Genomic DNA, 12,741 nt, shown 5'->3' on the forward strand with positions numbered 1-12,741 from the left:
TGGTGTACCAGTCGCTAGGACTGATTGTTTCCATTAATTTTGGTTTTCTTCTTTCTTCTTGACAAGGAGAGACCCGTTGTTGCATCTAGATGGCATCTTTCCTAGCTTTTAAGGTCCCAGTCGTTACTCACCAAAGTAGTAGGTGGAACAATGTTTTGTATAGTATGTTATGCCAATTGAGCTTGATGTCCCCCAGAGCAGGCATTTTTAGAGTCACTGAGACCCATCTCTCTCTTGTTAGTGCACCTCCTAATTAAACTCTCTTCTCTTTAAAGAAGCTCTGGTGGCGTAGTGTCTAAGACATTTGACTGCTAACCAGATGGCTGGTGGTTCAAACCCACCAGCCACTTCTCAGAAGGAAGGTTGGGCAATCTACTTCCGTAGAGATACCACCTCAGAAAACCAAGGAGGGGTTGCTGAGTTGGATCTGACTCAACAGCAGTGAGGGTTTTTTTTTTGGGGGGGGGGTTCTCCTTAAACTCTGGGGGTGGATTATTGGCTGTGCCACTACAGAGCTGGACCCCAACATTTTGTGACTTATATATGGAGTTGAGAGGAAAGAAAGGGGACCACCAGGGTCTGGGAAGATCTTCCAGCAGGGCAGCCCTCTCGCTCAGCTTGAAACTTGAGTTGGCTGGGAGACTGAGTCCCCATCCTCGTCTGCAGGCCCAAGTCCACATAGCTGACTCAGGATCTGGAAGTCACACCCTCCCAACTGGACACCAGTGCAGGAGACCTAGCATCGTCCACCCAGCCCCTCTTGTCCTTGCTGTGCCTGAGCCCATGGTTGCAGCCACTGTGTCAGTCAGTCTTGTTGAGGGTCTTCCCCTTTGTTGCTGACCCTCAACTTTACCAAGCATGACATCCTTCTCCAGGGACTGGTTTCTTCTGACAACATGACCAAAGTAAGTGAGAAGTCTGGCCATTCTTGCTCTAACGAGCATTGTGGCTGCACTTCTTCCAGGACAGATCTGTTCATTCTTCTGGCAGTTCATGGCATTTTCAGTATTCTCCACCAACACCATCATTCAAAGGCATCAACTCTTCTTTGGTCTTCCTTATTCATTGTCCAGCTTTCACATGCATATGACACTATTGGAAATACCATGGCTTGGGTCAGGCGCAACTTAGTCTTCAAAGTGCTATCTTTGCATCTTAACACTTTAAAGAGGTCTTTTGCAGCAGATTTGCCCAGTGCAATACATCACCTGATTTCTTGACTTCTGCTTCCATGGGTGTTGATTATGGATCCAAGTAAAATGACTTCCCTGACAATTTCAATCTTTTCTCCATTTATCATGATGTTGCTTATTGACCCAGTTGTGAGGATTGTTGTTTTCTTTATGTTGAGGTGTAATCCATACTTAAGGCTGTAGTCTCTGATCTTCATCAGTAAGTGGGTCAAGCCATGTTCACTTTCGGTAAACAAGGTTGTCATCTGCATATAGCAGGTTGTTAATGAGTCTTCCTCTAATCCTGATGCCATGTTCTTCTTCATATAGTCCAGCTTCTCAGATTATTTGCTCAGCACATAGACTGAATAAGTATGGTGAAAGGATACAACCTTGATGCACACCCTTCCTGATTTTAAACCATGCAATGCCCCCTCGTCCTGTTCGAACGACAACCCCTTGGTCTATGTATAGGTTCCTTATGAGCACACTTATGTGTTCTGGAATTCCCATTCTTTGCAATGTTATTCATAATTTATCCACAATGATCCACACAGTCTAATGCTTTTGCATAGTCAATAAAAGACAAGTAAACATTTTTCTGGTGTTCTTTGCTTTTGTTACAGGAGGGGGACCCCATGAAACTCGAATGGGTTGTTGTTGTCCAGTGAGAAAGAACTGCTCGCAGAGACAGAGGTGGTTAATAGAGAGCAAGCCTGTCATGAAACACTGCATGAGCCTGTACAGTGGGGCAGCAGCCAAACGTATATACCACAATAGCTGGACTGCCAACGTTTCCCAGTTGGCAATTATAGGGGACAGCATGAGGAACCTATACAATTAGCAAGTTGCATGGGTGGGATTCCTAGCTGTGGATGTTCTCATCCTCCAGACTGATCCAGGCATCTGCTTGTCTACAGATCAAGAGGGGCTCCTTCACAGAGTCTTCTGTTTTGACCCCTGGGACCTAAAACAAACGGTCTGCAATTACCTACTTTCATAATCACACTTTTTCTGGTTTTCTGGTTCCTCTCAGTAGGAGTAATTAAACTAGTTTACAAAAGAATATGACCAGCAGCTTTCATTTTTTTATTTCTGTCCCTACCTCACTTTCAGCCAAGATCCATCTAACACAGCAATGATACCCCTCTTTTCACATCCTCTTCTGAATCCAGCCTGCATTTCTGGAGGTTCCCTGTCACTATACTGCTGCAACCGTTTTTGAGTGACCTTCGGCCAAATTTTACTTGGATGTGATAGTAATATTCTATGATTTCCATGTTCTGTTGGATCACCTTTGGAATGGTACACAAATGGATCTCTTCCAGTCAGCTGTCCAGGTAGCTGTCTTCCAAACTTCCTGGCATAAATGAGGAAGTACCTCCAGTGAGGTATCCATTTGTTGAAATATCTCAAGGGGTATTCTGTCAATGCCTGGAGCCTTGTTTTTGCCAATTCCTTCAGTGCAGCTTCAACTTCTTCCTTCAGTACCATTGGTTCTTGAACACATGCCACCTTCTGAATAGTTGAACATCCACCAATTCTTCTTCTTCTTCTTTTTTTTTTTTTTTTTCCCTCCAGAAGTGGATGGCCTGGTCTTTCTTCCCAGTCTGTCTTAGCCTGGAAGCTCCACTGAAACCTGTCCAGCATGGGTGACCCTACGAGTATTTGAAATACTGGTGCCATAGCCTCTAGCCTCACAGAAACATGCAAACCACCACAGAAGGACAAATTGACAGACAAGTGGTGCAAGCCCTTCTTAGACTTGAAACATGGCTTCCCTTTTCCTCTTCCACTAGAAAACCCGTTGCTCCACCTTAGGCCTCCAGCAACTGTGAACTTGTTGAAAGGCGCCCTATGGGAGTGTGACCTGTTGATAGGCAGGCAAGGCCTGATAATGTTTTGGAGGCGCCATTGCCACGAGGGACTGCCGTTGCTCTGGGACCACCCAGTCCCATGGCTCTGGGAAGGCTCCCTTCCATTCTTTTTCCCCCGGGGTTCCCCGCCTGCGGCTAGCGCCAGGAACCGCTAAACCCTCAAACTCACTCAGCCCACAGACGCCAGTACGATCGCCGCCCCCCCACGGCCCAGGCGCTGGTCACACGAGACCGGAGCATCACTTCCACTCTCTGAACGGTCGGGAGCCGGCCCACGCCCCGCGGTGAGATGGTCTGGGTGGTGGGGACAGCTAGCCTCTCCGTGCGGCCGACGAAAAACCAGCACTGGGCTAGACAGAGCGACCCGGAGGCCAGGAGGACATCCCTTGGAGCCCGGGTAATTCAAGAAAGAAACCGCACAGTCAGAGCTTTCAGCTGATTGGCTGGAAGAGAGGAAGACCGCTGATGATTGGCCCGACTGGGCGCCCCTCGACGCTCACGCCCAGGGGCGGGTTCTTCCGCCGCCCGGCCGGGTGGGCGATCGTGATTGGTGCAGACGAGTCCGCTCGTTTTTTGCCCCGCCCCTGCTCCGCCCTCTCGGCCTGGAGGGTGCTTACGTCATTACCCGGCGTACCCCGCGCCCGTCGGCTTCTCCTCCGCCCGCTAATGTTTTGGCCAATTCAAGATGGCGGTGCAGGAGTCAGCTGCTCAGCTGTCCATGACCCTGAAGGTCCAAGAGTACCCGACCCTTAAGGTGGGTGTCTGGGAAGGGGAGGCCGAGGAGAACCGGCTGCGCCTGCCGCCAGTGTTCGCGTGACGCAAGGGAGACGGCTCCCGGGGAGGGAAAAAAGGAGGGGGCCGGGCGGGCGGGGGCTGGGGCGCGGCCTTTCCGAGGCGGACTGGGCTCTCCGAGGAGCTGCGGGGTCCGCCCCGGGCAGAGTCGGGCTCCCTCGGGGGCGGCAGGGGCTGTCTCGCGCCGAGTCGGGTTGCCAGGGGCCAGCGGCTGTGGGGCCTGTCAGGTGTGACCAGTGTGGCTCTCGGAGCCCCTGCCTGACTTGCGGTGGCTTCGTGGCAGGGCGGGGAGAGGTCCGCCCGCGCCCGGCTTCGCCCCCCGGACCCCGATTGTGGCTCTGCATCCAGGTTAAAAAGAGCGTAAGCGGATCCAGTGCGGTAGGCAGTCTGGTGAATTTGGGGGGTGGGGTGGGATGGAGGTGGATTCCAGTGGTGCGGGGTCGCGGGCGCCCAGCCAGAGCACCCCGACGTGACTGGCAGAGGGGGTCCAGCTGCCACCGGAAGCTTAACATTAGAAGGTGTTACTAAGTTGGCTTCCAGTCGCTTCTTAGGGAACCTGTAAGGGGAGTCCTGCGACCTAATGGGGAACCCTTTTTATTAAGCGTCACCAAACCTGAAATACAGCCCGTGCCACTCGGTTGTCAGTGGCGTGACTACGGGTGGTCACTTCACCAAGTCGCATTCCATTAGGATGACATTCGTGCTCTAGGAGCAGGGGCTGGTCCTTGCTGCTTGTAAGGTGAATAGAGGATCTGCTGGTCTCTGCAGAGAAGGAAGCACCTGGGAGGGACTGCTTGGAAAGCTCAAGGTCATTACATTCCTGAGATAGCTGAGGCTGGGCGCTTGGCACTCAGTTCCTTTCCTAGGGGGCCCAGTAGCTTTTCTTTCTTCCCAGAGGACCTGGGTGCCCTGCTCCATCCCAGAGGTGACAGGTGGTGGTGGGTGCAGCATGAGCAGGTTGCTGTGAGTCACCCTTCACCCCAAGTTGGTTTAAGATTGAGGAGGACCGCCTCTAATATGGCCTGCCAGGGTTTGAATCCTTCCTCCTGTGTTCAGCCCTTACTGGGAGGTTTACTTACCACTCTGTGATTGTCCACTCGTGTCAAATGTCGGTATTGATAGCACCTGTGTCACCTGAGGGTGAAATGAGTAACTACATATTTGTAGAACAGGGTCTAGCACCCATTAAAAGATGATTATTACAGCTATCTGCTGAGGTCAGACAGTGCCCCGGGCAACCTCGTCTTTGCAGAAATCAGTGGCAGCCACTGTTCCTCCTTTCTTAACTAGCGCCAAACAGTGCCCTGCTTCACGGCACTTGGTGTCCAGCACCGGACTTGACTTGGGAGGGAGAGGGAAGGGTGCTGACATGTTTCAAACACCTGTTTGCCAGACCCTTCAAGAAGTAAATGGCTGGTTTGTATAATCACCTCCATGAAGTTGATGGATCGCCCTTCTTTGACAGCTGAAGACCCTGTGACTCAGGGAGGCTAATACCATGCTGCTGGAAGCCCCTCCTCCCCTACCCATCACCCTTCCAAAGCGAGACATGGTGGGGGAGCTTCCAGCCGCTGACCCCTTCTCTACTCGGCCCACCTCCAGGGCTTGTCATTAGAACTGACAGACAGGAAGCTGCAAAGACCCAAACTCTGCCAGCTGGTGAATACGAAAAACACCAGACAGGGAGGGTTTCTGGAGATCCTGTTGTTGCTCCTTGATTGACCTGGAAGGAAATGGGAGGTGGCGGCCTCCGGAAGTGGTTCCTCCTGCAGGTGCTCCTCTTTTGTCTCTGTGATTTGCATTCCAAGGCTATTAATGATGGAGTCGGGGCAGTACTCAGGCAGTATCATTTCAAGTGAACCCACCTAATTAGAAATACGTTGCCTCTGTTAAGAATGACCCTAAAAGCAGCTTGTTTGCAGTCGGGCGCTGCTGTTGCCTTGCGCCTCCCGCGGTGTCAGGTCCCTCACGGTCATTCCTCGCTCCTTGATGCTCGTGCCTCTGCTCAGGTGATGCTTTTTCCCAGAATTCACAGGCGTGATTCCTAGTGGCTAATGGGGAAGCTTTACTGCAACCAAGGGCTCCTTGGTACAGGAGCTGTGTGGTTGGCGGTCCTCTGCAGGTGTGGTGGGTGTGTGTGGATGTCAGAGACAAGGAGGGGGGTTCTGGGAGGTGCCGTGTGACATGGGTGTCTTTAATTCAGGCAAGTACTTTTGTGGAGTAACAGGAGCTAGCACCGACGGGGTTGGAGTGACGTGGGGGTGCCGGCCCCTGGTGAGGTCACTGGTCGCCCCAGCTGAGGTCACGTGGTAGAGCCTGCGACGCGCCTCACATCCTCAACCCTGGTCGGGCTCCCAGCAAGCACTTGTACTTTTATCCTCCTGCCATGAGATTCGGCTGCTAGCACACCGAGCCTGGGCAGGTCTTTCCTCACTGAGCCCCCGCGCCCTGGGGATGAGTCTCCACGCGGGTGTCGTCCTGTGCGCTGCAGGTGCTACAGCAACAGTCCTGGCCTCCGACGTCAGTGTCATTTGTGAGCCACGGTGGAGTGGGCCCCAGACTCACAGTGACACCAGGAGGGCACGCTGCCTTGTGCCCATGGTTGGTTGTGGACTGCGCTGCTGGGACCCAGAGGGTGTTCTCTGGCCGAGTTGGCGACGTTGGTCAGCAGGCCTTTCTCCCTAGTCTGTCTTAGTCTGGAAGCTCCACTGACCCCTGTTCAGCAGCACAGCGGGGCACAGGCTTCCACTGGCAGAGGGGCGGTGGCCACACACAGGTCCACGGGCCCCTCCAATGTTCCCTTGGCGCAGGATGACTTCACCGTGAGGCACGGAGCTAGGTTCTACTTTCCTGGATTTGTTTTATGTTCTCAGAACAACACGTTGGGGTCGGGGTTCCTGAGAACGCGGCCCTGCGTCCTGGCTATGGTCTGAGTCTTACTGTTGGAAGCCCTGTGGGTGTTAAGGTGCTGCTGCTTGTGAGCCTCCGGGGGGGGGGGGGCGCTCGGGCGCAGGGCCAACCCGCCAAACTGGGAGCCCCTGTATCAAAGGCTTTTTCTCTGATTGTAAATTTACCATGTTTTCTAATTTTCCAAATTTTCTGCACAGAAGGAAAAGTCTAAGGAAAAACTGGGGTGCCCGTTATTCCACTGCACAGAGCTCCTGCATTCTGTTAATGTCCTGGCATGTTCTAGCTTTTTCTTCAGACAATCAGCATAAAATCACGTTAGAGAACTTCTTGTCACCTCTTTGCACGGAACACCCGCATCAGCTAGGATTATGCACGTCTACTTGTTCCGGGATTGATCATGGTGAAAAGAGTCATGCTGGGGAGCCCTGGCTCTGGGCCCTGATCCTCTCCCCGCGCGTCACCCACTCGCCCTCTCTGACAGCCGGCCTGAGCAGCTTGGCACAGGTGGCAGCCGGGGTGGGATGAAGTGCCTCAGCTTTGTCCACAGACAGCCTCACGTGTCTCTGAGCTGCCTTGACTCTTCTTGGAATCCTGTCTCTTCAGTATGATGACAGCCTTGTTGACTGTGATCTTGTTATAAACCAAGACAGCCCTACAGTCTCCGAGTGTGGCTTTGTACCTGTGGTAGGAAGTTTGGGTCCCACACATAGGCCTGAAGTTTGACCTTTTAACGCACTTTTCCACACTTGGCCTCTGCCTATACTTTAGGCGTCCACGTGTTCTCAAATTTGAGGAGCAGGGAACCATGAAGAATGAACTTGGGGTCAAACAGGCATCGGGTATGATCCTGCTTCCCTGTGTCCCAGACGGGTAGCCTTAGGCTACGTCTTGGTTTCCCTGCACCTTAGATTTTTATTTTGCCTTTTTTAATCTGCAAGACAGAGCCTGTCCCTGCTCGGCAGGCGGCTGTATTACAGACAGTGGCCCTGGCACTTCTCGGTCATTGTCATCTTCTTGCCAGGCTCCAGGCCACGGAGCCCTCAGAGCACGGGCTGTTCTTGCCTGGAACACCCCCGGGTTTCTGCCTTTCTGAGTCCTGCCACGCTTGGACACATGCTTGCAATCTCTTGTTTTTCTTAAGAGCCTTGTTCTGCCACTCGTGTCCTCAGTGACCTTTCGTGCTTCTTACCTTTCACATCCGTTAGCTGTTAAACCACACGAGCAAGGTGCTCTGGCCGGCCTGTCCTGCTGGTGTACCTCGGTGCCCTCCCTGCAGTGGGACACGGCCTGCCTTTTCAGGCCTTGGCCTTTCCAGTAGGTAAAGATTGTGAAGACTGGGCTAGCTTGCAGATTTTTTTCCAATAACCCAATTTCAGGTCAGGGAAAGGACTTTTCCTGACTCGTTCTGTCATGGGTGGACTGAGCTGGAGGTGGGACTAACCCCTCCCCCCTTACCCATCCTGGACAAGTGGTGGCAGCAGCTGGCAGGGGAGGGATGTGGCCCAGGTGCTCCTAGTGAGGGCCGCCTCCACCTTGGACCCCTGGCTTCAGGGGTGTAATAACCGTCACGGCTGAGCGTGGCCCACCCGTTCCCTCCTCATCCCCATAGCTGAGTGAGAAGGTGGGCCCTGCTGTTACAGCTGTCCATTTCCCGGCGCGGGAGACTGAGCAGTCAGGCACGTTGACTAGGGGCACAGCTGGGCTGAGATGCCAGCCAGGCCTGCCCAGCACACGTGCCACTTCTTGCGTGCACTCTGTCAACCAGCGTGTGAAACCTTTGCTTGCCAGGCTCTGGGATATCATGATGCTAAAGACAAGGAAGCTCACTTGCACTCTGGTGGTAGAGGGGCCACTGAACGGCTCCACGGAAACCTCTCAGACACTTTAGATGGTCAGGAACTCAGAGCTCATGTTATGATGGCTTTGGCTGAGAGGTCAAGGAATTTGTATTTGGGGTCAGCAAAACTGTTGCAGAATACATCAGGGTCTTGGCAAACCCTTCACCAGCAGACACACAGTCCCACTGGGGCTCTGTGGCTGAGGCGTCCTCAGAGGCCCAGAGAATGGAACTGTGAGACTGGTGAGCGCCAAGGCCGGGCATGCTGGCTGGGCGTGCGGGTCAGCAGCAGCACTTTGGGAGGAGGGCTGCAGTGTATCCAGTGGGGTAAATGTCAGAAATGCAGCCGGCACCTCCATTCCCCTTCCTTTGGGAGGGGGGGGGTTTCAGGTGCTGACCTGTGTGTCCCAGCACCTGCTCTGCTGGTGGGGGGGGGGGTCAGTGGGCATCACTCCCAGGTGTACATTGTTTCAGAAGCCTCACACCTAGCAACTGTTACTGGCTAAGAAGGAGAGCCATCCCTTAGTGTGTCTTAAGTCAAATTTGTAGGTCAGGCAGAACAGGTGTATATGGTTCTTATTTGGCCTTTCTTTAGTTCAAGAAAGGAGCTCTGGGGGAAGAGTGCCTAAGGCATTTGACTGCTAACCAGAAGGTTGGCAGTTCAAACCCATCAGCCACTCCTCAGAAGGAAGATGGGGCCATCTACTTCTGTAAAGATTTACTGCCTCAGAAACCCAATGGGGGTTGCTATGAGTTGGAATCAACTTGACAGCAGTGGATTTGGTTTTTGGTTTTAGTGCAAGAAGGAGCCGGTGGCATAGTGGCGAAAGCATTCAACTGCTAACCCAAAGGTCACTGGTTCAAACTTACCAGCTGTTCCGTAGGAGAAAGATGAGGCAGTTTGCTTCCATAAAGATTTACAGCCTTGGAAACCCTGTGGGGCGGTTCATCCTTTATGGTTTAATCCTCTAAAGGATTCCTGTATGTCAGAAGCAACTTGCTGGCAGGGGGTTTGGCTCAGTGATTTAAGAGCTATGTGCACAGCAAGTGGAGGTGATTGTGAGGAGGAACTGGTTGTGAGTGAGGGTCAGTTCTCAGGTGCTCTGGTGGCATAATGGGGGTCAAGCCCACCAGCTGCTCTGTGGAGGAAAGACAAGGCGATCTATCTCCATAAACATTTACAGCCTTGGAAACCTGTGGGGGTCGCTGTGAGTCAGAAACAACTCCATGGCAGTGAGTTTAGGTTGTATTTTTGTTTGTTTGTGTGTTTTGTTTTGAGGGGTTGATTCAGTCATTCAAGGTGAGGGAAATTTACATCACGTTAAAAGGCAACTGTGAATTGTCCATAACTCAGACTTCATAACCCCAGGGCTGCCTGTGTTTTGAAATTTTCTGAGAAAAAGAATGCTGGGTGCACTGTTGTAGTAACAGGAACTGTTCCACTGGGTGGGACTGTTTGCCTGTGCTGAAGGCCCCTTGGGTCCTCCTGCCCGTCTCTGCTCCGGTCTCTGCTCCTCGCTCCCACCTCCACCCCTGGCTCACTCCCTGGGAAGGCCTCTTCAGAGACCTGACCTCCGCTTTCCCAGCCTCCCTGTTTTCCCAGCCTGACTGCCTCGGCCCTGCCACGTCCGTCCGTGGCTGCATCCTCTCCACAGGGACATCCTCTCTGGAGGAGCTGCCCCGCCCCTGTGACAGTTGAGCTAGTGCTCCATGCCGCGTAGCCTGTCCCTTCTGGCCTGTCACTCCAGCAGCTGACTTCTCTCGCCTGCATCATCAGTTTGTCCACTTTTATTGGGTCATTTCCCCGAGTGTGCAGATGGCTCTGACTCCTCCCTCACCCCGTATCTTCCTCCACCTGCCATCTCCGTACCTTGGTCCTTTCACCCCCGTCCTCTCTAAGTCGGCTTTTGTCCCTAATGTGCCACCGAAACGTTCTTGTCGAGGTTGCCGTTGATGTCATGTTGCAAGAGTGGTTGATGCCCATTGGTCGTGGTTGAGTGCTCTCCCTGAAATACTTCTCCCCCGGCTTCCAGGGTGCTGTTCCTGGTCCCCGCCACCCCTCTCTGTGTGTGCTCTTCGCCTGCCTCTTTGGGCCATGCCCATGTTGTCTGGGCATCTCCTCATCGTTTCATGAGTGCTGCTCAGTCAGTTACCGTTGCACGCCCTTCCGTGGCAGCTGCACGTGGGTCGGAGCAGCGCTGTGCCCTGTTGGGCATACAGGGCCCCCTTCTTGGAAAGAGATCGGGAGACCTTTCTTCCAGGGCCCCTCTGGGTGGGTTCAGCCACCAGCCTTTCAGTTAGTTGCCCACTCAGCCCATTTGTGTGTGGCTTTGAACTGTCTCTGTGCTGATGGCTCCTCCATGTCTACCTCCAGCCCAACCCCTTCCTGAACTCCCACCTCAAGTAGCTAGCTGCTTGCTTTGTGGCTGTCTTCAGTGACTGGGAGACATCCCCTTACCATCCCACCCTTCCTGTCACCGTTGGTGACAGCTTCCTCCCGGAGGCACTCGTATCTCCGCTCTGTTTCTCACGTGCATCTTGACTTTCCCTGTTGGTCTCGGTGGCTGCTGGAGAGCCAGCCGTCACATTCTGCAGGGGGCGTGAAGGAGGGGGAGGGAGGGTGCCACCCCATCTGGGCCAGTTCCACGCGTGGAGCCGCCTCGGAAGTGCGTTCAGCATTTACACGGAAGCCCGTCGGCCGTTTCGGGCCTCAGTAAGAGTGCGGCTCTGTACCTCTGGTCGCTCTCCGTCTTGCCGCCTTTTCCTCACAGCACTCATCACCATCTCACAGCGTGTGCTGCATCGCTTGTAGTTTGCCCTCTGGGACCGCTGCCCCCCGTACTGTGTGCCCGGCAGGGGCTCTGCTGTTCGTCGCGGTAGCCCCAGAACCGACAGGAGTGCTTGGCAAGTAGCAGGACAACGAGCAGCTTTTGGCAAGTGAATTTCCCCGCTGTCTGGTGGGAAAGGCCTTTCTTCACACTTTGCCTCGCTTTCGTCCACGCGGTGCTTTCCAGAGCCTGGCAGTCAGGACGTGGCCGGCCTGTGAGATTCCTCTTTTTCCTGCTTGTCTTATCCACACCCCCTGTTAGTGCTGCCTCGGCCCCCATCCCTCTGTCCTGTGGCTCGTTCATGCCTGACAAGATTCCAGCCCCAGGTAAGTCACACACTGACTGCCTGGCCCCTGTGCCTTTGCTGGCTTAGGCCTGCTGCTCCCCTGGCTCAGACGTCCCCCATCCTCCTGCTGAGTGGACGGCTTGGTCCAGGTCCTGCTCCCTGTGTGCCAGTTCTGGGCCCATACTTACTGTCTCCCACCTGTCACTGAGGATGGGCCACCTGCACCATCAGAGACCAGTCTGTGTGCGTGGTAGCACATCACACACACACACACACACGACATAAGGATGCGCATGCACTGTGCCGTCAACCTGCGGAGAGCAAGCAAGTGGAACCCTCAGGCTGCCTCTCTGGGGGGCATCCCGTCACGGTCTCAGGGACATGCCATCTCTTGAGTTGCGCCGCCTCTGGTTTGACGCTGTTGCCCCTCTCTGATCAGGGTCACCGGGAGCACCTGTGGCGCTTGTCTCGCGCTCTCATAGCACCCTTGAGAAAGGATCCTCCTTGGAATCTGGGACTCCAACCTCGCCTGGCTCCGCCCCAAGCTCCCAGGCCATGGGGCTGAGTCTGGGCCTCAGCTCTGTTTACACTGCCTCTCGTGGTGGTCTCCTATGGTCTCAAGGGTCTTAGGGTACACACTGGGGACTCAACTGCTCTCGAGTCGATTTAGACTCATAGTGACCCCCCCCCCCTTGAGTGTCCGAGGCGGTATCTCTATGGAAGTAGACTGCCCAGTCTTCCTTCTGAGGAGTGGCTGGTGAGTTTGAACCACCAGCCTTCTGGTTAGCAGTCAGATGCCTTAGGCACTATGCCACCAGGGCTCCCCAGTGCCCCGTATCTGGTAGCTTCTCCCCCACGTCCACGTGGGTCTCTGTGAGACGGGTCAGCATATTTTAGTCTCTCCCGCCCCCACCTGCTCTCCCTGCTGCCCCTCGTCAGTGCAGGCTCAAGTCACAGTCTTGGGCTCAGCGTTGAGCCGCTCTCTGCTCTCACGCCTCCCAGACCACCCACCCACACAGCCTCCGACTCCAGCTGCAGA

The 12,741-nt window shown here is 54.1% G+C and overlaps 1 protein-coding gene across 1 annotated transcript in view; it reads left to right on the forward strand.

Moving 5' to 3' along the window:
- Nucleotides 1-3,734: 3,734 nt before the first annotated feature.
- The window catches only part of MAEA (macrophage erythroblast attacher, E3 ubiquitin ligase), a 42,475-nt gene continuing 33,468 nt past the window's right edge, over nt 3,735-12,741 (forward strand). Inside the window, exon 1 of the mRNA XM_042782949.1 lies at nt 3,735-3,803. Coding sequence (XP_042638883.1) covers nt 3,735-3,803 — 69 coding nt within the window. The remainder of the gene's footprint in view (nt 3,804-12,741) is intronic.

The sequence above is a fragment of the Orycteropus afer genome, unplaced genomic scaffold (assembly GCF_000298275.1).
Source record: "Orycteropus afer afer isolate SDZICR_OR568_19922 unplaced genomic scaffold, OryAfe1.0 scaffold00539, whole genome shotgun sequence".
NCBI lineage: Eukaryota > Metazoa > Chordata > Mammalia > Tubulidentata > Orycteropodidae > Orycteropus > Orycteropus afer.